The 27,682-nt window shown below is 45.2% G+C and overlaps 1 protein-coding gene across 2 annotated transcripts in view; it reads right to left on the bottom strand.

The window, feature by feature from the left end:
* Positions 1 to 21,994, bottom strand: part of ADHFE1 (alcohol dehydrogenase iron containing 1) — a 307,754-nt gene extending 285,760 nt beyond the window's left edge. The window contains exons 1-2 of one of the 2 annotated variants that reach the window (XM_085605517.1): positions 21,853 to 21,950; positions 20,596 to 20,809 (exon numbers count right to left, since the gene is read on the bottom strand). In XM_085605517.1, the coding sequence (XP_085461643.1) occupies positions 20,596 to 20,732 (137 nt within the window). In that variant the 5' untranslated portion in view covers positions 20,733 to 20,809; positions 21,853 to 21,950. Of the gene's footprint in view, positions 1 to 20,595; positions 20,810 to 21,852 lie in introns of both variants that reach the window. The other variant, XM_085605518.1, reaches the window with a different exon arrangement.
* Between the last annotated feature and the right edge of the window lie 5,688 nt (positions 21,995 to 27,682).

Below are 27,682 nucleotides of genomic sequence, written 5' to 3' on the forward strand. Positions count from 1 at the left end.
TCACTGGGACCTGCTGGCGCTGCCGCGGACCGTTGTAACTACCACCTTCACTGGGACCTGCTGGCGCTGCCGCGGACCGTTGTAACTACCACCTTCACTGGGACCTGCTGCCGCGGACCGTTGTAACTACCACCTTCACTGGGACCTGCTGGCGCTGCCGCGGACCGTTGTAACTACCACCTTCACCGGGACCTGCTGGCGCCGCCGCGGCCCGTCCATCTAGAACGCCGAGCTCGAGGATTGTGAGCTATCCATCATACCATCTCAGCTACCAGATTGGTAACAAGACTGTCCCGCTACCCCCTTTCCCAACCAAGAGACTAGAATCGAGGGGACCCCTGAGTCCTGACCTCCTTGTACCATTCTATCGTACCTAAAGATTGCTTATAAAGAACGTCAAAACCTTATCTTTGTGTGGTGTACATCTGTGGGTGGGAAGTTACTCGTCTGTACGATCGCTGGAGACGGCTCTCCCCGGAGACCTCTCCCCTTGTCCTCGGCCGACCCTCCCGGTCCGTCTAACAACCGGAATGGTCTTATGTGGCACTGTCTGAAGAAGGAAGAGAAGAAACAGTGACTCGAGATAATCCGGAGGAGATCTTGAGAAAAGTGGTTGAGGAAAAGGAAGAATCTGTTGGAATCTTAAAAGTTATCCTGACTGACATTGGAGAAGAGTCAGATGCACAGGATGTTGTTGATGATCTGATACAATTTGATGTTGCTGAAGAAGAAGGAGTGAAAAGTGATGAATATCCAAATTGAGTGAACTGAAGAAATCACTTGGAGAAAGTGAAAAGGAGAAAGTCTGAAATTCAGCTGTCTGAAGTAATCCAAAGTTTGAAGAAATACAGTAGTGGAGTAGTAGAGGCTAAGTCAAAAGACAAGGTCAAAGTAGTAAAATGGCTAACATAGAGAATAATCAAAGTAGATGTGCCTTCTTAAAAAGATGGTGTAGAATGTGCTGCTGCTGTACTGGATTATTAATGCTACTATGGGGTATTTTAGCTTTATTAGTTACATTTAGAGTTTCAATAGGTACATTTGGGATACATACTGAGAATGAGACAAATGTAGAAAAGAATTCGCAAAAAGTAGTTCCAACTAGAATTAGTAATACTTACATGCATAAAGATAGGTCAATTAATGATTTTTCTAGTAATGTTTTTTCAAAGTTGTTATACGAATATGTGAAAACAATGGAAGTAAGGGATTGCTACGTTTGTATGCAATTACCTGCATCCGTTTCAGAGGGTGTTACTTATCACCATTTACCAGCTACGTATGGAATTTCTTGTAGTGTATTAAGTAGTGTGTTTTATTTGTTAGGGCAAATAGATTATAAGATGTCTAACAAAGATAGTATTTTTGGGCACTTGCCAATGAACAAAGAGCTGAATCCAGCTAAAGAAGCTAACATTTTTGGTGAGATTTTTATTGAAAAGGAAGAATGAACATTAGATTACATTTTTAAGAATAATTTAACTTGTAGTTTGGAAGAAGAGGAGAAAGCTTTCCTGAACATGGTGGAGGAGAGGAGATTGAGTATGCATGAAAAGGCAGGGAAATATAAAGTGAGTGAGACAATTTGGGACATTGAGATGGGAAAAGAATTGAGAAATGGAGCTAGTCCAACTTTAGCTTTAGATGCACCACAGAAGGGTAAGCTGTGCATTACAAGAGGGAAATCCCAATATGATACATATTTTGTTGGGACTAGTGAATGTCATGATACATACTTCATTGCAACAGGATGGGGTTTCAGAGGTGGAGAAGATACAATTTTTCCAGGAGTGTATTATGTTTGTGGGAACAAGGCTTATTACAAGTTGCCTGACCATTGGTATGGCACGTGTTATGTGGGCCTGGTTTTTCCAAAGATTTTTCATATAGATAGAATAGAAGATGTAGAACATATTAATTTACTAATGCGATTCAAGAGGGAAACTTGGTCTGAAATTGTGGGTGACATTTTTGGAGCTTTAATTCCAGCAGTGGGAATTTCTTTAAATGCTAATGGGATTCGGAAACTGTCAACAGTGGTGGATCGTTTATCGACAAATACCGCTGGAGGGTTCCTTTTGGTGAATACGGAATTAATTGCCGTACGTGCTATGTTTATGCAAAATAGACTTGCTCTTGATATATTATTGGCTAAGGAGGGTGGAGTTTGTGGAATGCTGAAAGTTCAACATTGTTGCACTTACATTCCAGACGAAAGCAAAGACCTGAAGGTCTATATCAAAAATATTACTGATTTGCATGAAGAATTAATACCACTTGAAGCTGAAAGTATCTGGACTAAAATAGCTAATAAGGTGATAGCTGTTAAGAGTTTTATTGCAAAAATAGGTAGTACTATTATAGGTAAGATATTGTTTCCTTTAACTTGTATAATTGTTGCTTTACTGATATTGAGATTGGTGTGTGTGTGTTGTAAAAACAGGGGAGGGAGAAAGAAGTTAATTAAAAGAAACAATGAAAAGAGAAATAAAAAGTTGAAAAGAGAACCACAAGAAATTGAATTAGAAGAATTAAGGGAGAGTGTCTACTTAGAAACAAAGAGGGATGATGAAAGAGTGTCTGGTGTGTAGTGTTGTGTAAGGAGGAAAAAGACATTTCAAATTTCTCCTAAAATGGGACTAAATTTCACTAATTTTTTATTTTTTATTTTGTGGATTATTTGGTGATAAAAATCACCAAAGGGGGGATTGCTGGAGCAGAGTTTTCTGAAGAAAAATTCATCGGGTTTTGAAGCTTCAGTTGTCTAAACGTGGTAAAAATAAAAGTACTAATTTTAATTATTAATTATTTGTTTTGTGTAAATGTTTTTTTTTATTAATCAACACGTATGTATTAACAAGAGAAAAACCGACACGAGGGAAACGCTTATATGTTGCTATTGACAATGTGCATGTTTTATTAAATAAACGTTGCTGAGTGCTGTTTATTTTTAAGCACGAAACGCTTTTGAATTAATGCTTTTCTGTGTTGCTAAAGCTAGATAATTGCATACACATAAGGGTATTAGTGGGGTTAACACTGTTTAATCATTATGCTGTGGTAACGTTGTTTTGTCTCTTTTAAATAAGATGGTCTATTGTGGCCTATTGTGGCCTACTAAAAGATGGCTGACTTTTGAAGCCTGGTTTCGAGTGAGAATTTGTGATGGAAAAGGCCTTGCTGAATATGGACGCGAGTCATCTGTCCACAGTCCTTGCCTGGTTAAAACTTTCCGTGAGGACAGCAGCAGATCTGGGCATGTTTCCAGATGTATTGGGGCAGCAGCCTTGGCAGCCTTGGAAAACAAAGGAGCCTTAAAGAAAGACTCTAAGCTGTGAGCTCACCAGAGGAAATATGTGGAAGTTGAGAAGAAACATTTTAAGATTTAGTTCCTGTTCTGTTTTTTATTTTTGTGACTTTTTCTGAGCGGAGATTTTTCAAAATGTAGCGATGCTACATCCTTTCCTTTTCGCTCTGCTCAGCGGTTCGGCGGATGAAGAAAAAATTAAATGTTTCTTTCCTTTGTTTGAATTATTATAAATATATTAGACCAGAGAGGGTTCCATTCCATTGCGGTTTTACTTTCTTCCCAAACCTGCGTTGGTGAGGATCGATGCTGTGAGGACGGTGACTTGGGAGATTTCTACTGAGAGACTTGTCCTGATGATCCATTCTGACATTTAGCTAGAATAGGTAATTATGAGAAAATGATTTATTCTGATTAATTTCTTTTGACTAACTTTAGATAAAGAATCATAACTTTAATACGGTGTTGGTGATTATTTCTTGTCAATTATTGAGTATTCTATTTGATTATTAATGTATAGATTGTTTAGATTATGACAATTGCAATAGCTAGGTCTTATCGACCTCGGTGTAGGTGTGGGGTTTAGGAGTTTAGGAGATTTCTTTCCACAGGTTCATTGATAGTAGAGTATTTGAGTGTATGTTAGTGAAATGGGCCCTAGTGTATGGTGAGTGTATGTGCGTGTAACTGTGAAATTACTCTATCCGTGGAAGTAGGGAGATTTTGTATACCCCAATCTGCATCACTCTCTCCACTTTCCTTTCGTCACGTTTCTTCAATTTTGCTGCAGGTAGCTGCTTTTTTTTGTGTGTTGTGCAATTGGTTGGGACCATCCATTAATTGGTAGTATTTGCTAGAGATATTGATGTGTGCTCACTAACAGCACTTGCATCATAGCTTTGAACTTGAGACATGTTTCTAACGTGGAAGGCAAGGCTGTTTGCTGGGGCTTTGGCAAGATTGTTGAGGTAGATTAATCATTGTACCCATGAACATGAGTTTGCCAGAATGCCATCATACAGTGTTCCACACAAGTTGTTAGGGAACATTACACATTTAACATGGAGTACTTGAGGGGGCCTCAGCATTTTTGAGTGAGATATTAAGTCTAATTGGCGAATACCTTTTTCAGAGTGTGTTGAAGAACGAGATATTGGTTAGTATGCAATGATCCAAGCATTGGCGAGGTTTGGACACTGTACCAGTAAAAGAGGACAATTCTACTAGAAATATATTTAGGTTAAGTATAACAGCATGCATTCAAGAGTCCCTGCAACCTACCCCCGCAGATAAGTGGCTTTCCACTTCTTCCTACCATCACCACTGTTGTCATTTGCATCAGTTCTATGAAAGACAAGTTTTGTAAAATCTTTTCACTACACAAAAACAGAAAATGTTGGCCTTCTCAATACTTGTTAATGAAGTTGCTTTATTGAGAATTCTACTTGCCTATAGTTTGTCATCTTAAACACGGAAAAGTGCGCAAGAAGCCATGAAATTAACACTTTTTTCGACAGCGGAATAATCGTCATTCACCATGTACAGGCTACACCGCCCTCCTGTAGCTTTGATAATATACAGCAAGCATATGGCAGCAACTTTTTTGCACACTAAGTTGTACTTTATTTTACTACTGTACTCTGTCTCCAGTGCTACATGTAGGATGCTGGCTCTGTATATACTATACCAAAGTAAGGTATAGTGTGGACAGAGTCCAGGGAGTCCCAAGAGGTATAGCAGAGGCTAAATTAGGTAAATACTAACAGCTCTCTTTGTGTGAGTGTGGGCGAGCAGGTAGGCTTATCCAGAGGGTGTGTTAAGCATTTATTGTACCCATTCACTCAAGGACTGATTAGACACGCCCAGAGACAGAATCCAGACCAATTGGGCATAGAAAGGTATACTTATATTTTATTTCTAGAACCAAGCAGGACTTGGTACAGGTAAGTAAAATGTACTTTCAATTGTAAACCTTTACACAGAAATGCTATTGGGAATGGATTTGCAATTGTTAAGGTTGGTATGGTCTCTGAAAGCAGGTTAAATTACACAGTAATTACTTTTAGAATACTTTTTAATTACTTTAAGATTACATGAACTACTGGGGGTGGTATGCCAAGATACCACACTGAGGGATCTCACAGTACAAGGTAAGTAAGACTTTTCTTGTTTTAAATTATAGTTACTTTTTCCTCCAAAAACATCTTATGAGTGGGAGTTTTTGGGGTTAGGACCAAGGTTCCCCATGGCCTAGGTTGGCACTCAAGTTGCACCACCACCGGCAATCTGGCAGCCAGGTGCAGGGGCCCAATGTTAGCCAATATGGCTAAGAGAGCCTTTGTTTAGGGACTGCATACGAGCAGGCCGGTCGGGTGTGGGAGCAAAGCTCCTGTTGTTAAGGTCAGCACTGCAGGAGCAGAGAATCAGCACAGGAGCGACTGGGTGCAGTTTCCAAGAAGACGTTGGGGATCCAGTGGTTTCCAATGGAGACCAACAGTTCAGCAAACTTCCTGCAGGCTCGGGCAGAGAGACTTCCTTCACCGGTTGGAGAGGTGAGTTGGGTTCTTGGGTGATGCCTGGACATCGTCGGTTGGGCCATCCAAGGCTGTTGGGCGTCGGGTGCAGGGTTGTCTTTTGGCGTTTGGTTTCTTCACCAGCTCTGGTCACAGTCGGGGGGACCCTTCAGGTTGAGGCTGTAGGCGTCGTCTTGAGGCTGGAGGGAGGTTGGAGATCACCAGATCCCAGGTTAAGATCCCTGGGGAGACCTCCCTGTGGTGTTGGGTCACTCAAATTTGAGCTGTGGGTGTCAGGTGCAGAGTGGTGCAGAATCGTGGTGTCACCCGGATCCAGATTCTGTGGGTGTGTCTTTGCTTGAGCAAGTCCGGTGCTCACAGGAGACAGAGTCTGTAAGATGGTTGCAGGGCAGGTCCTCGGGCCCTGGGAGACATGCTGGTTTCTTCGCTGTATGCAGGTCGGAGGTGGGACAGGCCTGTAGGGCTGGGGCAAGAGCAGTAGGTGTCCTCTTCTTCCTGGGTCAGCACAGCTATTCAGTCCTTCTTTCTCGAATCTGAGGATTCAAGGTTAAGGGTTGGCCCTAAATACTAAATTTAGGGGCATTAAAGGGGCGTGTAGGTCAGGACCAATGGGTCCCTTACTTGGGGTGGGTACACCCCCTATTATGCTACCCTCCAGTGGGAGGGGGCATGAGACTCTCCCTAATTGGCTGAGTCCCCTCTTCTTCAAGCTTCACCTCGCCTCACCCACCTGAGGGGTGGGGTTGGCAAAGGTGGGCACACCTCTCCTCATAGCCTGGTTTTCCCGCAGATTCTCCCACCCAAAGTGGGGGCAGAACCGGTAGGAGCCAGTTGCTGGGGGAGCAAAAGCCAGGGCAAGCTTCCAAAAGTGGCAGGCCTTTGAAGGTTCCCCGTCGTGGACCCAGCCCATCCTGGGGGGGGGGGAGGCATGACACCACTACCCAGGATGGGCTTTGTTTCTAGACCCAGAGAGCAGAGGCTCTCTATCCTGTGGTCCAGGAACCTGTCTAGTGGTGGCAAATGGCGGGCAGCCATTCAGTAACCACACCAGGGCTGGTCGTTTCTCAAGGGGCCCTCTTGATGCATTTTGCATGAACTCACACACTGGCATCAGTCTAGGTTTAATGTGCTGAGAGGTTTTCTACCAAACTTCCCAGTCTTTAGTAAAGCCATTATGGAGCTGTGGAGTTTGTAATGAACAACTCCCACACCATATACTCTTTAAGCTTTACTACACTTACAATGTCTAAGAATGGACTTAGACACTGTTGGTGTACAGGGCTCGTGCCACTGTACCCTCACCTGAGGGCTAAGGTCACCCTGCTAGAGGGGTGGCTTACCTAGACCTCCGGCAGTGGGTTGTAGGCATGGCACACAGGGATAAGTGCCACGTCGACTCTTCACTTTTCTCTGCACCAAAACACGCAGCCTGCAATGGCAGTATGTGGGTGTTAAGGTACAGGGCCTCTAAGGGTGGCACAATAGGTTCTGCAGCCCTTAGAGGCCTTCCCTGGTCACAGTGCCCTTGGTACACATGGTACCTTTTACAAGGGGCTTACCTGTGGCCAGAGATGTGCCAACTGTGGGTACAAAGATACAGTTTTGGGAAATAACACACACCCTGGGTACCTGATTGGCAGGGACCCAGGGCACACCAAGACAAAGTGCTTCATGTGGCAGGCAAAATGAGGGGGGTAAAAGGGGCACATTCCTACACAACAACACAACATTTCTGCAGTTATTTCAGCCCCCAGGGCCCTGTTATATAGGGATCAGAGCTGAGTGCTTTCTGCCCTCCAGAGCACGTTGCAGCCATGAATGTGCCGCGTGATTGGTACTGAATGTACTCTGAGGTACAAAGGAAGCAGCAGGGGTCAAGACACTTAAGAGGGGAAGCGGGGAAATGCTGATGCTGCTAAAACAGGCCAGCAGAAGAATATTATAAGTATCTCCTATTAACAGGCACTCGTCACAGTGCAAGTGTATGCGTCCCTACCACCTCTTTCAATCTTTGGTCATAAATGTCCTGTCCAAATCTGAAGTGTAATTTACTGCGACGTGGGTCCTGGGCTCACTGTGCCATTGGAATCAAGCTATCCTGACAGAAGAGGGGTGAAACCCCGAAACTGGTCCTAGGATGCTTGTTTCCGGTCCAGGGAGGACCTGGCTTGGCAGTTCGGGCTGGACTGTTCCCATGAGGCACAGGGTCAAGACTGATTTGCATATGGCCAGGTCTAAACTGGGGTGGCATGATGAGCAAAAGAATGATGGATTTAACCCAGATCTCTTGACTGGGGGTGAATGTTTTGATTTGTTCTGCATTCTGTCCACCAATTGTGTGTCTTTGGCCAACCACAGAGTGGCAGTGTGATGGAGCAGCAGCCCATTGCATATTTTCATAGATTTCTGCAGGGTGCTTCATACTGTCAGGAACATTTAGATGTTATCAGGATTCTATCTCCAACTAAAATGCAACCCAAAGACATCTGGATTCCATTTAGGATATGCCTGGCTCTTCAAGCGGAAGGCGAGTGCTTGAGTCAGTGGCCTAGACAGATGTGTGATTGTGCTGCACCGACGCCCGTGGAGTGGGACAAAATTGAAGAACTGGTTACTGCCAACATGTGTTTCAGATTTTAGCTTGAGATAACACAACTAAATGCATCCTGCATTGCAAGATGGGAAAGCAAAAGATGGGAGGGGGGCAAATAGTTAATTTTATGTACCAAATACATCTTGTACTTGTTACAGCAGTAATGACTCTTACATTCATGTCTAATGATATGGACATGATGATATCCGTGTTTGGCTGTCATATCTTGATCTCAATACAATTTAATTTACAAAAAACAAAACGGCCCACGAAGCTTAACCAACTGTAGACCTCAAATTCTTATAATGCACCCAAGAGCAGACGCGTAAAGGGAAATGCAAGAAACAGGACTGTCTTGAGGATCACAAGAAGGAGCTGAAATGCAGAGGGCACTATGAAAAGGAAACGGAGACAAGCAACTTACAAGCCCTGGCCCCAAAAGTTAAGGTTTGTGGCAAGGAGTCCACAGCAGAAGGGAGAAGGAAAGGAACATTTTGATTCAAATGAAGAGAGAACATCCTAAACATATGAGGTCTTCGCAGGGCCCTTTGTTTCAGCACTGGAACCAAGGAACCCAAAGCAAAGTCAGGGTACAGGGACTAATACTATAGTGAGGGCCAGGAATGACCCTCTCGAGTGAGAGCAAGCACATTCCAATGAGCGAACAGATCCATAAGCCATTGTGACCAGGGACCAAGCAACAGACTGAGATAGAGACCAGAACCATTAGGCCAGCCACAAAAACTCAAAAATACCTGCACCGATGACAGACAAGCCAGGAGCAGGTTCCATTAGTGACAAACCCTCAAAGGCAAATTATTGCCAATGGATTTCAAAGCTCATTGACGAGTCAAGCTTCAGCACATAGTTAAGCATGTAATGCAGCCAGCAAACACAGGAGGGGATATGAAGGGTAACTGAATAACCAGGACACAATGCTACAGCCCAGAGATTCATGAGACAAACCATTGATCCTGAAGACAGTAGGATACGTCAGGAGAGCACTCCCCAGCAGAAATCCAGATATGGATTTCTCTGCAGGAGCTGGCTGGCAGAAGTGAGTTGAAATCCTCAATACAGTGACAACAGTTCAAAAAATCGACAAAACAATTGTCCAGCATCTCAAAAAGTGGACCAACCAGACGGGCACTCACAAATGGCATATGCAGCACCACTCAGGAGAGGCAGTGCTCCAGGCAGCAACCATTAGATAATTCAACATCAGCAAGGAAACTAGGCCACAGCCATCTGGGGAAAACTGAAAACAGAAGTCAACGTCCTACAGAAGAACAAACATTACACTTAGCCCCACTCAGTAGGAAATACAGATGCCCTGAACCAGTAAGGTGAATGTGAGAACGAATTATCTACACAAAATATGGGGAGCCCAGCAAAGAACAACCAGTGTGACCGCCATTGACTCATGAAACACTGTACAGCTGAAGTCCCCAAGAAATGGCATGCAATGACCAAAAGGGATATTGAAAAATAGCAGGTGTGTCAATCGCCAAGGGTAACGGAACCCAAAGTACCAAAGTCAGAAGGAAGAAAAGAGTAATAGCCCTTGACAGGACTTGAATTTGTGATCTAAAGACCACTGCTAATAAAAAAAGGGAGCACTGAGCCATCCTTGAAACAGTGAGGAAGGAAGGATAAGATGCCCTGCCACTCAAAGTACACCCATAGCTACATGCCCATCACAGAGATGATACAGGTCTCCTAGCAGAATCTCTGAAATGTCACTCAGACAGGGGCTCCACATACAATCCCTACACTGAACGAACACCGCCGTGAGGAGTATACATTTGGAAATCAAGTGGAATAAGAATCTTTGAAAACATACTCAGCAGGCAGACTAGTCAAATGGTCTGAAAAGTCACTGGGTAAGGCATGGGTCAGAACGGAAGCAGGAGTTGGAACAATGACATACATTTGCATTGTGGATTGTATAGCTCTCAGCCGACACCAAAAAGCACCAGGTACAGGCCGATTCACTAAGTGTGGCTTGGACTTTAATAAACATTTTTGTAAAGCCTGCAGTGAAAAAGCAAATAAGTAAATTGCTTACTGTTTACCAAGCATCTATGAGATAAAGAATTTAATGCGTCACCACACTTTTGAGATGTAAACTTGTACTGCATAAATTGCAATGTAAGTGGTCCATATGAGAGGGAATGATACACCAAATATTCAGCAGCACCATGAGAGAGGCACATACTCCTGTGGGGCTGTGCAAAAGCCTACTTTATGCGTATGTTAAAGAATTAGTAACAAGAGAACTTACAGACAGCTGTGCTATTAAGGCAGACCTAATATGCAAATGGGCCAGACAATGTGATCTGCCGAGATGGAATTGAGACAAGCCTCTACTTGTTTCCAGTGCTCCCAATCCTATATATTTGTATCTGCCACAGGATACCTAAAAGGTGGCTCTTTGACAGGGAATGACATAGGTCCATGGAAGGATGAACGCGGGGTCCAAGGGTCTTCAGTCTACTATGGTAAGGCAGGATGTCATCTCCTGAAAGCCACTAAAGTATGGGATCACTACATAAATCAACCCTGGGAAATCAGTGATGTTGGAAGGGGTATTGGGCAACTGTTTCTCGATGCACCTTCCAGCAAATAATGTTGACATTTTCCCTGTACTTTACCATAACAGAGTTTCCACCACCAAGGAAGAGATCTTCTTATTGTAAGGTATGGGGAACTCTTCCCTATACTTTACCACCCAGAGATCTCTATCTGACTGTAGAGTTACCCTATAGTAAAGTATGGGAAAAGCAAAAAAGGAATTAAACTTGAAAAAAATTTGTACAAATATTTTTGTTATATATTATTGTAAATTGATTGTATACCATTTGTTTTAAGTGTAGAACAAAAGGAGGAATGCTAACGCACTAATAACTTACTTCAAATGTAATATTCAATTATTTAAATATACTAAAATAAAATTCTTTTCCCACCTAAAGAAAAAAATATATATTGTGTTTTATGTCATAATAATTATTAAAAGTGATGTATAGAATTGATTAAAATTAATCTAATTAGCATTCACTAAAACCTAATTTTCAATACTTTTTCAATTCAGAAGTGATTAATATATGTTAAAATGAAAAACAATATTTTAGATTTCTGTTTACTTTCAATTAAAAATTACATTTTAAACTATTTTAATTTAATTTAACATTATTTCCAAGGGGGCCTGTTTTAAGTTCCTGCCCCCATTATGTTCTACAAGACAGTGATGCAGTACCTTCGAGTGACCATATGTGGTACTGGACTTAGTCCAGCTCTGAGCTGGAGTATATTGTAACACTGGGGGGTGAACTCCGCTCCATTCGAGGAGTTTTCCGCGAACTCTGTGCAGCATGCGAAGTTCCCAAAAACTCAGCTCCGAAAAGCGGAACAACGTTTTTGTCCTCACTCCCTAACATCAAGTTGGGGAGTGCGACTAAGGAAATTCCACCTCCCAGTGAGATTCTTCTGTGCTCACCAAGGTCTAGTTGCCGAGCGTGAGCGAGGAAAATCAACCTCCTGGCGAGATTATTCAAACCCGGGTGGCCGAATTTCTCAATGCGAGTGGTCGCGGTAGGTCACGACCGCTCGCGTGGAGAAACCTTCCGTTCGCATTGAGAAAGCTGCTGCTCGAGTAGAAAATCTTTTTGAGCAGCAGAAAGGAAGCTGCGCCTTCTTGTGCTGTGCATGGTGCCTTTTGCGATGATTTTATAGCACGGGACAAACACCAGGCGCTCAAAATTATCTCAAACGGCATGACCCCAACGCACTCCACCACTCACGGAACTCCGCTTAGCGCACTGGAGTTTTTTTGTCAGTTTGTGGAGTTCCGTGTAGCGGAACTCCACGAACTCCGCCCAGGCTTAGTAAATTGTCTACTGTTTTGGGTACTTTTTGGTAATAGTAATTATATAGAAATGCAGTTTGTGAATAGGATACGGTTACATCTTTTGTGGGGGGAGGATGGTGCACGCCCTACCTTAACCCCTCTCACTCCTCCCTGAACCCCTTCCTTTTAGTCATTAGTATTCCTCATTTGCCAACCACTCCCTCCATCCCTCCCACATTTACAACTAAAATGTATACATATGTGTTTGGAGACTCCACAGTCGAGGTGGAGATCTCCTCACAGAAAAAGATAGGACAAGCGGATGTGGAGGCATAGACGTCAGCATGTAGTTGGTGAATAGCATTTAACAGTACATTTGTAGTAATACTGCAGTTCTACAAAACATATGAAAAAGCTAGTTTGTGAATAAGCTCAAAAGTGTTTTAAACTAATTAGTTACTCTGCGAGTTAGAAGGGACGGTGTTAATAAAATGGTGAAGTCAAGTTTGAGGCTTAAAGAGGATTATTTATTCAAAAACATATTTTTTTTTATTATTATTGAATCCTTCCATAGGAATGATAGAGACTACATCAAATATTGACTTTCAAACAACTAACCAACAAGTGTTTCATGACAAAAACATTTGAGGTGCCGCTTCTTCAGGGCTCAATATAAATAGTATTTGTGTTTTTATATAAAAATATAATTCCTGCACCGACCATAAACAAGCGATAAAGATTTGAGGAAAGATGGAAAACATACACCTTTGTTGCAATGCATATGTTTGCTAGTTGTTTGAAAGTCACAATTTCGTGCAGCCTCTGTCATTCCTATAGAGAGATTCAATAATAACAAAAAAACTTGACTAAAATAATACCTGCAAGCCTCAAGCTCGTCCTACATCTTCATGGCTACTGAGCGGGTCCTTGTTTGTGTCTTCCTTTCAATTTGGCACAGCTAATAAATCATGTCCCTGTGGCTACATGCAAATCAAAATCATTGTTGATGAATAACACTTTCAAAAGGTTCTGATGAATTTATATACTTTTCTTCCTCAAGAACGCTGCGCACTTTAGTCTTGGAAACAATGTCTTTTTAGCCTGCCGTGTTTTCCACAAGGAGCGTCAATGTTAGCCCAGTGGCAGGGAGCTGTTTGGATTGACATTTGAAAGCCTATCCAGGGGCGTAACACAGGCGCCCGCATCCCCCGCAGTGCGGGGGGAGGGGGGGCAGAGCTGCAGGGGGCCCCTCAGAACTGTACTCACACTGGAGAGCTCTGGATTAAATCCAGAGCTGGGACCCCTCTGTGTACCTTGCAGGGGGGGCCCTTCAACTTTCGTTACGCCACTGAGCCTATCACTGCCCTCTCACCCACTGGGCTGTTTAACTCTCGAGGAAAAAGGAACACAATTTAATTTTGCATTTCACTAGTATGTCAAGTGCACTCTAACACATCAGCTATTTCTTGCTTTTCAGCCAAAGGTATACTGTACTCTGGGGTCTGGTTGCCTTAACATTTTCTTTACTGGTTCAAAGTCCCAGAACAAAAAGTTAAGTTGGCTAACATGCTAGAACTGGCTTAAGGTGTTACACATGACATGGAATCACTTGTCAGGTATATTTTACAATGTTACGAAGTCATCTAGTTCAGTTCAAAATCTGCTGGCTTTACACATTTAACCAAAAATAAACTCTTCACAGTTAATAAGTAACAGGCAGGTGGCAGGAGGCCCATAACACGATTCTCTAACAGGTAGCTAACACACTAACGAGAGAATGAGAGTAGTTAAAGGACCATTGTACACTTACTGTAAAAAATCAAACATACAAGAATCCCAGCACACCTGGAGGAAAAAGCCAAACTTCAAATACAAATCCCAAACAGTCATGTACTCATGTAGGAGGATGAAACCTACCTAGGTAGGGTAAACATCAAGGAGTACTACTGCTCACTGGTTGTACAGTCTCCTCGTTATGGGTTCCCTAGATTTGGTAAGGCTAATTCTCTTATGTCAACATTTATGTTCTACCTTTGTTACTCTCTGAGACCTATATTAAAAAAGCGTGTGTGAGAAAGCTAGAAATACTTTTTACTGGTGTTTCTCTACAAGATTAGAAACGAAAGGTAGAGCAGCGGGCCCTGCTTCTCTATTCTGTCAACATGTTTTGGAGCTTGAATTTGTCCTCTTTGGGGACAAGAAATCCTCAGGACTACAGGCATCTCACATCAAATCTCGTGGAAAGGGCAATGTTAAAGGGCTATGCTATGCAAGTGCATTGGTTACTTTCTTTATTCTTCATAAGCAGTGGGAACACGCCTTTATAGAACAGGTACATCTTGGGCAGAAAATATGGCCAGCTTCCCTCCTTCATGGGTCAAATATCTGTAGGTCAGCAGCAGTGCAAGCTTTCCCCATCACAAGACGCATACAAATCAGGCACAAGCACGGCAAGTGTTCCTTCCGCACAGAATTGGCACAGGGTGGCAGTGGCAAAGCAAGCCCTGCACTCTCACAGAGGGCAGAAAGTGCACCTTTCCTTCTCAGCAGAATGGATCCAGCAGGGCAGACCAGTGCACGCGTTCATCTGTCAGAGAACATGTACAGTTAAGGCATGAGTGACACGCAGGTTAGCGACAGACCTCTAGAGCTGCTACTAAAGCACTGAGGCGAATGCATAGGTGGATGAGTGAAATGATTTTCATCTGGCAAGGAAATATAGGGAAAGGGCTTTTAGGGAACAAGATAATCTGATTGGCACAAATTAGAAATAACTTTGGCAAGAAAGGTAGGGGCATGTTATCTCTGCCTTGCTGTGTGAAAGATGGTATATGGCTTAATGAAACATAGGGGCTCCACCGCACTAATTATGGGCTGAAGGAGTAGCAACTCAGCACAAACGGTGACCTGCAGCTATATGCAGGGGCTTTGTAGTGGAAGGCATTTGTTTAAATAGCTCAATGTTCAGATCCCTGGGAGTCCCGGCATATTTGGAGAGGGAACCTTGTACAAACTTCCACAAAATCCTTACTACTGGGAGAGGGAGAAAGAAGGAGGGGAGGAACTTGTTTATATGCAGCAATAGCTGCAAGGAGAGCTTACAGTTGCACTCAATGAATTACTAAACATGGCCTAGTACTGTCTCTTTTGGGCCCTGCAGTGAATCATCTGACCTCTTGGCAAGCTTGATGCACAGCCTCTTCTATTTGCAGGTGGAGGATGGCCAGATGCTCTTGGGAATTATACGTCAACTATTATGCCCTAACCACTCTCCATATTGATGGAACTGATTAAGTCCACAGTTTCTCTATTCTAAAATACTGTGCTGGTGGTCAGACTATCGTGTGTATTGCACACTGCATATAGCATTGATTGGAATGGTCACTCTATGAGGTGATTTATCCCATCATTAAAATACCTGTCTTGTTCATACTCCTATTCGTATCGCAGGATTCGTTGAACTGCATTTCCCTGCCTTCCTGCCTAGTCTCCCCTTAATGATTGACTTTGGATTACCTCTAATATCCATGGCTTCATACCCTGTGACATTGGAAGGCAGTGCCCCTTTTCTTTATCAGGATGCTGCATCTTAGCACAGCGACATTTGTAATGTTGGACATGTGTATGGGTATTTTGGCATCCTTTAAATGTTTGCCTCTGTGACAGAACCTGTTCCAGTCGGCCACTGGGCTCTGTCACGTCAACTCCTGCTACCTTAGTATAAGGCTTGTGCTCTCCCACTTAAACCTGGTGAATTCCAAACACCTATCTCGCACACTTAATGTACTATTATGTACTGATTATATGGTGCTATTTGTACCGAGGACCTGTAAATTAAATGCTCAAGTGGCCTGCAGGACGTACCGCGTCTCCCTACTTCGGAAACCTGAGCCAGTTGGGGAGCCCTGCAGACCAGTTTTTAATTCTTATCCAACACTTGTAGCTCGCGCTGTTGGTGCCTTTCCAAAGAATTGGCTGTTTACTGGTGTGGGGGGGCAGCCCAGCTGGTGCCGAGGCCTGTCCTGATGCCTGGCGTTGGGCTCCCAGGTTACTTCTGTAGGGCTAGGCCTTCAGATGCTGAAAGGATGTCCGTTGTTATTTATTCGATTGTTAATCGATGGGTTATTTCCTGGGTCATCCGCGGTGTAGAGCGTTAGGCGCTTGTCTTTTCATTGTGTCGGTTTGTTGCAGGCTGGTGATTTTGGGGCAGGTCACAGGCTGCTTCCTCTCGCTGTGTTTGTTCTTCTAGGTGGGGTCGGGTCAAGTGACGGAGGAGAGCTACCATCGCGTGGGATATCTGGGTCGACGCTGTTAGACCTGCTATTAGTTATTACACCCACTGTTGTGCCTTGGCCCGGTTTGTCTCGCATCAGGGCCAGTTTGGGGGTACCGGCGAGTTGTTTGCTCCACGGCTGCAGCGGGCGCCGCTAGAACAGGGCAAGATTGATGAGGCCAGGCAGCATGCCAAAGGTCTTTTCGGCACTGGCAGAATGGTGCAGGCTGCGAAGTAGTGCCATTTCAGAACATGGATTTGTCAACATTCAGCTAGGAATGATTAGCAGCAGGAAGGTATTAAACCATGGTGAGCAAGTGCTCAACAGGAGCAAGGGATTTGCTTTCTGTCCCGTCAGGGTCAGGGACCGTCTATAGCACCAGGTACTGTAATGCTGACATCTTCACCCTGGGCTGGGGGGTCAATGCCTTCCAACTTTTCAGCCAGACTCTGAGCAGGCAAAGGCATACTTGCGATGGTGCAATAGGCTCTCAGCAGTCGAGTTAGATGGGTCATCATACCCCGGTATGACGCAGTGATGAAACCTAGGTTGTGGCTACACACGACCAGGCACTCGAGGGCAGCTGGGGCGGGGGTGTGTCAGTGCCAAGAGGGTGCGGGTTGCCTGAGTAGGGCTGCCGGCTTGGCGGGAGCACTACTCGGATCGCCACAAGGGCACGTTTGTTTCATAGAAGGTTGAATTGTTACTTTTATGGCATGTTTCTTGGCAGCGTCAGAAACATTCAGAACTCATTGCTGGTGGTTAGCTTGTTGTCAGGCGGTCAGAGGTATTTTAGCCCGGCATGGCCAAGCACGGATTATAGGCCGGTGGTCTGCCCTGGGATTCGTGTTAACAGGCAGGTGAGGCAGCAGAACTTGGAGGGGCTTGGGTTTGGCCTCGGGGTTCTAGGGCGGAGCCTGGTTGCTCACTTAGTAGCACGCCCTTGAGTTAGACGAAACAGGTACCTTGATGCGAGCATCAGTACCGGGTAACTTCTCCCCCCCCCCTCCAGCACTGGCTGGCAGCTATGCAGGTGGCCTTCCAACAGGGCCATGGTCCATATGATTAAGGGAAGCACCGGGGTAACACTTTGGGCTACAATCTGCAGGAGAACAATTTGGCTTTCCCAGTATTCAAATAGAGAAGCATTTTACACGTGGTTCTCCTCTGTGGTCACCCTGTCCTGTCTCTCCCTGGTATAATAGCAGAATTTTGGGAGGGCAAGGCTTCACTTTGGGTGGTGACTGATGGAATACGAGGGGCGTACTCCAACGGAGTGAAAGAGGAAGGAAGGTAGGCCTGTCAACCCTTACCTCCTCCCGCAAGGGCTCTGCCAGGCAGGAGTGGGCGGAGCCTGGTTGCTCACTTAGTAGCCCGTCCTTGAGTTCGACGAAACAGGTACCATGGACGCGAGTATCGGTACCGGGTAACGTATCCTGCCCTCCAGCACGGGCTGGCAGCTATGCAGGTTGTGGAAGTGGCCTTCCTCGGGGGCGATATGTCCACATGATTGAGGGAAACCCCAGGGTAACGCTTTTGGGCTACCAATTAGCAGGAGAACAATTGGCGTACCCAGTATCCAAGATAGTGAAGAATTTTACACGTTGGTCCTCCTCTGTGGTCACTCAGCCCTGTCTCTCCCTGGTATACCAGCAAAAGTTTGGGAGGGCAAGGCTTCTCATTTGGTGGTGACTCTTGGAATGCGATGGACATACTCCAACTGAGTGAAGGAGGAGGTAAGGCGGGCTTGTCAACTCTTACCCCTCCCGCATTGGCACTGCCAGGCACGAGTGTCTTGTCAAGGGGATTGTTCTTCAACCATTCAAAGGCTACATTGGACCAACGCCTAGTTTTAGGTTTACGGTCATTTCAGTCAAAATCCACGGGGGAGTTAGAAAGGATGAGGGCACCTGTCCTGTGGGGCAGGCCGCCCGCCGGTCCAGCTGGGCGTAGATTGTCTTGGCTGGACCTGGGAGAAGCCCGGTATCAGTTGCTGTAGGTAAATAGGTCCACCTGGAGCCATGCGCAGTTGCGCAGAGCAAAGAGGTTTTGGGCTTCATCAGGCATGGTCTTACACACGCCAAGTCCACAGGGTGCCGGGAGGGAGATGGGGCGCACCTCCCTGGTTTAGGCACGGTTCTTTTCCTACTGGACCCAGGGGAAGCTTTGGCTGCAGCAGGTTGTAAGGAAATAGGTCTACCTTGGTGGGGGGCCCTGGTAGTGACGGGGGCCACTCCCAAGGCTGTGGAGGAGTTACAGGGCGATCCAGGGTCTGCACATACCAAGGGGTATAGCATGCAGCAGCACCGTGTGGTGCTAAGCCAGGATACCCAGGGATCTTTTAGCGTGTCCACTGGAAGACCTACGGCGCCCCGCTACCGACAGGCGGTTGTGGGTCTGAGCAACCGGGGGCTGCCATGTATGCTCCGCCCACCCATCACGGGGGGGCGTGGTGAAGCATGTGGACTGGAGGTTCACGGATGGGAGGGGTGGACCCTCCCAACATTTGGTGGTCACCAATTGGCGCTGCCATGGTGACCCTAGGCTTATCAGACGGGCAGGCGCCATGGGGCTGGCCTGCCCTGGGATCGCCCGTAAGATAACCCACCGTGTTTGCATATTTATTATGCTAATAAACCTGCAGCAATATTTCTCCACTTACATTCAGTGTCGTGTGTTTTATTATGATTATGTACTGATGTATGATATGATAACGGTTGCCGATATTGGCACTATGTAAGGCTGCCCGGGGGGGGGTTGCGCAGCGGCCCGCCCCCTTGAGGGCGGCCGCCTTAGTGCCACAGGAAGGCACAGGGGTGGGAGGTCTTGTCCCTGGGCTTACCTAGGGAGACCCCAAGCAGGTAGCTGCTTCCGGCGGGGAGGAGCCTTGAGGGGGGTACATATTCGGTCCCCGCCCCCTCCTCGCCCTCTTGTCCGCTCGTTTTGCCTTACCCGCCCATCCGCTTACCCGGCATCAGGAGGGACAAGAAGGGGGGGGAAGGTTTTTCTAACAACTTTCACTTTTGTGTTGCAGGAGGAGTTACAGGGCGATCCAGGGTCTGCACATACCAAGGGGTATAGCATGCAGCAGCACCGTGTGGTGCTAAGCCAGGATACCCAGGGATCTTTTAGCGTGTCCACTGGAAGACCTACGGCGCCCCGCTACCGACAGGCGGTTGTGGGTCTGAGCAACCGGGGGCTGCCATGTATGCTCCGCCCACCCATCACGGGGGGGCGTGGTGAAGCATGTGGACTGGAGGTTCACGGATGGGAGGGGTGGACCCTCCCAACATTTGGTGGTCACCAATTGGCGCTGCCATGGTGACCCTAGGCTTATCAGACGGGCAGGCGCCATGGGGCTGGCCTGCCCTGGGATCGCCCGTAAGATAACCCACCGTGTTTGCATATTTATTATGCTAATAAACCTGCAGCAATATTTCTCCACTTACATTCAGTGTCGTGTGTTTTATTATGATTATGTACTGATGTATGATATGATAACGGTTGCCGATATTGGCACTATGTTATTTGGAGCCTTCCAGCCACAACCTAAGTAACTAAGCGCTGTACTAGCACGCGGGTGGCAGTCTCTTCAAGGTTTTGAACGTGCGTGCACCAGGTGCTCAGTGGCATAACAAAGGGCCATTCAGTGGGGGGGGGGGGGGGGGGGAGGGGGCGAGCTCCAGGGAGCTCCATCAGCACAGTGCCCTGGCCTGAGAGCTCATGAGTGAGCCCAGGGGGCGCATCCATGTACTTTGCAAGTGCCCCAACAAGTTTTGCTACGCACCTAGCCACTGCAGGTGCTGTAAAATCGCAGCGTTGGTGTTGCACTTGCTCAAAATGTTGAGGGCCACCAGTGAGCATATGGTATAGTTATTTGGGGAGGGGGGTTGAGGGGGGGGGCTGACTTTCATTGAACGGTGACCTGATTCAGTGCATTTAGTGAGTTTCTAAATAAGTGATTATGTACACAACACAATGATATATAACTATCAACATCTATAAATGATGATAGGCGCTAGGAATGTTCTTTTGCTCACCATGCCACCCCAGTTCCGACCCAGCCATGTGCAAATCGGTCTTGACCCTGTGCCTCATGGGAACGGTCCAGCCCAAACTGCCAAGCCAGGTCTTCTCGGAACCGGAAACAAGCATCCTGGGACCGGTTACTGGGCATCACCCCATATCAGCCAATCTAGCTTGAATCCAGTGGCATAGTGAGCAAGAGACCCACGTCTGGGCATACCCGGTGCACTAAGGGCGACAAAGCAAAAGACACACAGATGATGGACAGAACGCAGAGCAAATCAAACATTCACCCCCAGTCAATAGATCTGAGTGAAATCCATAATACTTTTGCTCACCATGCCACCCCAGTTTAGACCCAGCCATATGCAAATCAGTCCCTGTGCCTCATGGGAACAGTCCAGCCCGAACTAGTCCTAGGTTTCCTCAAGAATGAAATGCATTCTGGGAGTTCCATGAAACCAAATATGGCTCAACACCACTGAGAGTAATTATGTATGGGAGGAAGACCCAGGACTGCAACGTGGCGACACAGATCACATGGCGTTATCTGGTGATGTCAAAAAAAGTAATACATTCCACTTTTTTTTTTATTTCAATGAGATTAGCCAATGAAGACTATTTCTGGCAGACGTCCAAAGGTCAGTTGCACAAGAGCAAAGGGATAGTGCTGGAATAGGTACGAACGAAATAATTTTAAAACTAAATGACTCCGGTAACACGATCCATCGTAATCAATACACCCAGATTTTAAAACACGCCCCGCTTGGTTTTTAATAAAAAGCCATGTGGTTTGAATGTGAAGTTTCCAAATCGACGCGACAATGTAACAGCTGATTCTCGGACTTGCCGAGTTATCGTTTTCATGTGTTACAGTGTACAAAAGGAAACGTGTTTCCCGAGCGGGAGAAACGCTGCGCGTAATCAGTTTACCACTGTACCACATTTTAAAGTACTTGTCTCGCACGATCACGGTGGGAATGACCCATGACTGTAAATTGTGAGGGGTTTGACTGCGTGTATTTTGAGTGGGGTTGTGGAAGGGACGGCCTCCCTGCGCGATTCTTTAAGACAAAATGTGAATTTCAATTTATTGCAAGGAATGTCCTTTTGACAACATGGGGATTCCGGACCCAGGAGCTGGTGTTCTTGTTTAGGTAGCCTATACGAGAGCACGAACAACTTTCAGGTTTCCCCTCACCTCACTCCACCCTCTAAAGCGAACCCTCACCGCACCCAACGCGTATAGCGTGCGCATAGAAGTGACTCACGAGGCACGCTGCAGTTCCTGGAGCAGCCGAGCAACTCTGTGCCTCACCGCCGCCATGGCTGCAGGAGAGCTCTGACGGGAACCTCCACCCGCCCCGAGGCTCAGCTCCGCCCCTGACTCCCACAGGAGCTCGACTGCCCCCGAAGACTATCTGGCATCTTGAAACACCGAGTTTATCGCCCCAACTTAATTTATTGCCAAAAATCATAACGGTTATTATATTATTATATTTTCTAGCTTTGTTGACAGTTCTCCTTACTCGTGCGGACATTTCCTAATAGATTATCGGCATTCGGGTTCCAGTGGTTTCGTCCTCGTGCGTGCTTTCAAACGCAGGCGTTTCAGTCAAACTGTGCCAAAGTGACTTTTGCAGGTTATTTTAATACATGGACGTTTGAAATCCCTGTATAAAAGCCTGTTACTAACTTTCTTGTTAGTGAGTTGTTTAGTCTCTAGGCACATGTAATTAAGACATGATGTAGCTGATCAACTGGGATATATCGATAGAGTACTCCTTGCCACACATTATAAGGGTATGGCAAGCACCGAGGGGTTTCTCGACCTTAGAAAGAAACTTTGCCTTAGGGCCTTGCTTCAAATATCTAACTGCTTTTTAAACACTATATCTTTTTTATTTTTTTATTTTCACGTGAGTAGGCATAAAAAAAATCATTTCAAAATGCTCTGATTAAAGGTGGTGAGAAAATCAGATAAATATAGACCAAGAAAACACATAAGTTAAAAGATGCGTTACATCTCAGCCAGTTAAATCATCACGAAAGCGTACCCCATCGAATAATCAAAATTAATAAATGATCCTATTCTACTTACATCAATCATAAAGAAAACATACAGATGGCTAGTGCACAAAGGTCGTATGGCTGAACATGACAGAATGAATCAGTGATAATAATATGCATAGTCAAGTCAAAAAGGCTTTATTTCGATAAAAACATATCATAAAAGCTGAATATAAATAGATTTTCCATTTTTTAAAAACATTTACAAGAATCACTAGATTTCATCAATTTTCAACAAAGAAATAAATACATTCTGTACAAGTTAAAAGCAATTAGCAATTTAACAATAAAAAGGAATTAAACATTAATTTTAAGCCTTTTGCTACGTAAATACCAGGCCCATGATAAAAATTTAGATAAACCACAGACATAAAGTGGGCGTGAATCTGACGTTAGGATACGCAGGGCCTCAATGTGTGACCTAGTGCCTAAAAGCCGACACAATGCTTTGAGCCACTTTTTCCTGGGTTTTACATATTCCGGGCATTGGAACAAGAAATGCGCTAGGGTCTCGGTGCAAGTTGTACAAAAAGGGCAAAAGGCAGTTGTCTGTGCCGGGATTTTCCACCGTGCTGTAAATGCTCTTAGTGGGAGAGTCCCAACTCTAAACTTAAAATAGAGTGCTCTATCGAACGGTTTTTCAATAATGTCCAGATACAGTTCCCGAATGGGTAAGTCCTTGAACTTCAGGAAGTCCTCCGTTAATTTTCCCAGGGACTGATCAGCATATGTTCGGGACATAACCCAATTCCAGTATAGAGACTTTAGAGTTTCCTTTGGTGGTGATGATCTATTGTCCCATGCTTCACTTAGTCCAAGAGCAATAAGTAAAGCTTTAACATCTCTCAACCACTTTATTTTGTGCCATCCTGATGATGCCATTATTTCGGACAGTCCTTTTGCGTATTTGGCGAGTTCTGGGACTCGCCACAACCGGGCCCATAAGAGCAATGGCCGGAGTTTTGCAAGATCAGCTATAGAACGACAGCCTAAATCAAACATCAACGGTAAAGTTGGCGTACCCTGAGGGAGCAACATCAATGACCTACAAAATTTGTTTTCCGATTTGGAAAGTTCATCTATATTTTGGGTACCCCATAGTTCAGCTCCATATAGAGCTGAACTAACTCCTCTTGCTTTATAGATGTCTACAATCGGGGCTATCGGTCTTATTGTGCAGAGACGCTGTTCCTTTAGTAGGGCCCCTGTGACCCTCTTATGATTTAGAAGCATTTTGGATAAGTGGGAGGTCCATTGCATTGTTTGCGAGATGCGTATTCCTAAGTAATCAAATACCCTCTCCCTACCTAAGGGTACTGAATTCAGGACAGGGGGTCGGGCGAGTTTTTTTGGGGGGTTCATCACCAAATATTTGGTTTTGTCAGTATTAATGACCAATCCCCGCTCCAAGCAAAAGGTCTGAAAGTTGTTAAGGAGCTTCTGAAGGCCCATTGGGGATTTGGATAACAACAGCGTGTCATCCGCAAAGAGGAGAGTTGGAACACGCTCGCCCGCCAGGGATGGTTCGTCTGAAGGGTCTTTTAACAAATGCTCAACCACACCGTTGACATATAGAGAAAAAAGGGTGGGAGCAAAAACACATCCCTGACGGACCCCTCTATTCACCGGGATTTTGTTTGTTTTCTCGCCCTGTGTACCCCATCTAATTTGGGCAAAATTACCATCGTGGAGCCTCATCAACATTGAAAGAATATAGCGTGGGAGGCCCATTTTATAGAGGACCTCCCATAGGATCTCCCTAGGCACAAGGTCAAAGGCAGTCTTTAAGTCAATAAAAGCGAGATAAAGACTGCCTTTGCCTATAACCACGACCTTCCAATAGATCAGCATTAATCTAAATACTTGCTCAATTGTTCCCGTGCCTGTTCTGAACCCCGCTTGGTAATTGGAGAGGATATCATTGTCTTCAATCCATTGTTGGATCCTCCCCAATAGGACCTTCCCGACTACCTTCTGGGTTGTATCCAATAAGCTTATAGGGCGGTAGTTAGAAGGCTCGTCCCTTATACCCTTTTTAAAAATAGGGACTACCTCCACGCCCTTCCATGATTCCGGGACTGCCGCACCTTTATGGATGGCAACAAGCAGGGAATGTATAAGCTTCCCCCACGTTGGAATATCATAGCGGAGCAAGTCGCCAGGAATACCGTCACGCCCTGCCGCTTTTTGGGGCAAGATAGTTTTAATAGCAGACTCTACTTCTTTAGTTGTATAATCGGGCTCGGTCATATCACCCTCTAAATCAGAGTAGTCAAATGGTGCTCCAATGCTAGACCCCTGTGGGCAAGTATACAGTTGGGAGAAATGGGTAAACCATGCTTGACCAGTAATACTGCATGTGATATGGTTACTATCAGGTCTATTCCTAGCTCTGATAGTATCCCAAAAAAGTCTAGGATCCTTAGCAGAGCTAGCCTTCTTCAGGGTATACCAGTACTCATCCTCCCAATCCTTTTTGGCACTAGCTATCACCCGTTTGTAATTCGTCCTATTGGACTGTATTAGGGATTGTGTTTTACCCTTAATTGCTTTAATTAATGCTGTTTTTGCCTGCCTACATGCAGGGGTAAACCAATCGTGGGTGCCCTTCGGCTGTGGATTTGTTATGGCTTTGCCCCGGGGCACTTGTTTAAAGAAAATCTCCCCTATAGTTTTGATTGCTTCTTCAAAGATTAGGGTTACCCTACCTATTGCAAGGGGACTTTGAGAAATAGCATCAAGCTCTGTTTGAGAGGTCAACAAGGTCTGGTCTATAAGATTGAGTTTGGTTTCGTCTAAAGCTATTTTGTTCCACTTTAGACGCCGCCCACAATTGGATAGTAAAACTTTAGGGGCAGGCTTATGACTCAATCCATTTGTCTTACTGAGCCATAGATCATTAAGGGTTAGAGACAGCGGGTTATGATCACTCTCAATAGTAGATAGGACCGTCATATCCTGAACCGAGTTCCAAAGTGAGAAATCCAGTAGGATATAATCGATCCGTGAGGAGCAATTCACCCTATTGTAGGTGTCTGCACCCATTGAGTCTGAGACAGTGCGGCCATTTACAGCTCTCAATCCGAACTCCATAGTCAACGCGTTTAGTTGTATCACCCTTTGGGACCACTTTTTAATTGGTTTAATGGTTAATGGTGGTATGCCTCTTTTTAGATCATCTTCCACCAGGTCCAAAATATCTTCGGTCGCAAGGGGCTCAAATGAGCAATTAAAATCTCCCGCGACCAACACCTGAGCCCCATCACTGACGGCTCTGAGCTCATTTTCGAGGAGAGTTACTGTAGGGGAAATGGAACCATTTTTAGGACCCCTGGCATAAACATTGATTATTTCCAGTGCTCTCCCCCTATTGGGACCTCTCAGTAAAATTCTCATTATATCCGGGCAATTAGTATTTTTTTGCGAGATATTACATCCAAGCGTAACGCTTACCCATATAAGGAGACCCCCGGATGGGCGGCCCTTCCCTGTACTTGATGGTATTGCGGGCAGAAAGAAGGTAGCATACCCGACTCTGTGGAGGGGCTTCAGACTCCAGGTCTCCTGGAAAATACAGATCTTATGATCTTCTACCAGAGAGTTCCATTCTGGCAGGCCCAACTTCCTATTTATGCCAGCCAAGTTCCAACTAATAATTTTAAGTGGTTCCAGGGTAGGACTAATGCAATTCAATGTTGGATCGGATTGATCTCTAGGGGAGTTAACCACTACATTGGTTTGAATGAGAGTGGGAGTACAATGGGAAGAGGTTTCCAGATCCAGAGTGCTACTTATATCCACTAAATGGGACACCAAAGAGAAGGGATCAATAGGGTTGATTTGTAAATACGAGGGGGACTGATGGATACGTCAAAACCCTAAGTTGTGGTCAAAAAATTCCCCCTTATAGCCATAGGTAGAAGTAGCACAAGGGTGGTGCTCATTCATATGCCTAACCCGAAATCTATTGCCCTGTACTGGCCATGGTATTTGGGAAGCTTGACAGGGATAAAAGAAATCTAAACCAACTACTCTGATTGTGCTGCTAGAGGACTCATTCTGGTGGTTACAGATAAACTTCACGGCCTGAGCATCACGAAAATTGACTATAATACAGTCACCAAGGACCTCCTTGCGTCTGTTGCCTAACCAGCCAACCCTTCTAACAAACAGGACCTTCCCATCTAGCTGTCGAGGGAGAGGACAGGTTTTGTTCAAGTGATAAATAGTTTTATTTTTCAATTCCGAGTATGCTTCAATCTTACCAGATGGCAGCTGAGGGACTCCTACCAATACTACTACATAAGGCATGCTGGCTGAAGGTAGGTCAATATTAGGGGGACTAGACTGTTCATTGTCACCCCTGCCTACACCATTTAACAATTTTGCCCTCACTGCAATTGCATTCTCAGGAGTGGATTTATCACCAGAATTTTGTAAAGATGTGGCAGGACCGACTCTCTCACTTCCCGCAATAGCTCCATTGTTAGGGATATTGAGGGTGGCCTTAGGTTGGGAAGCTTGGTCGGCTCTGAACACCTTATTGGTTTTTGTTGCTAAACTTTTGCTCGTTTTATTTCCTTTTTTCGAGCTTAGTGCAGAAGAGTTGTCACTACCCACATTACCCGGGGTAACATTATTATTTTCTAAGATAGCAACAGTATGCATTAGCAATGGATCTTGTGACTTCTGCTCCTGTGAGATAGAACTATTTTTTGCGTGCAATTTAATAAGAGATTTTAAGGAGAAGAAGTTGTCAAGGATATCTTGCTCAAGCTTATCCAACCTAGTAGATAAAGCTTTAAGCCTCTCATTGACCGGAAGTAAAAGAGACTTCATAGTTTTTTCAATACAGTCAATTAGAGGAACCTCTTGAGCACGGCTTAGGGGATGTTTCCGGTTTGAAGCGTCACTCTGGAGTAATATGGGACTAGTATTAATAGTTTCGTTGTTGGGTTGTACCGGGAGTCTTCCTGCTAGTGCTTCAAGCCTATGTGAGGGTGAGTCTCCAGGAATAACACCACCAGTTTC

The sequence above is a fragment of the Triturus cristatus genome, chromosome 5_1, assembly GCF_964204655.1.
Source record: "Triturus cristatus chromosome 5_1, aTriCri1.1, whole genome shotgun sequence".
NCBI classification, from domain to species: Eukaryota; Metazoa; Chordata; class Amphibia; order Caudata; family Salamandridae; genus Triturus; species Triturus cristatus.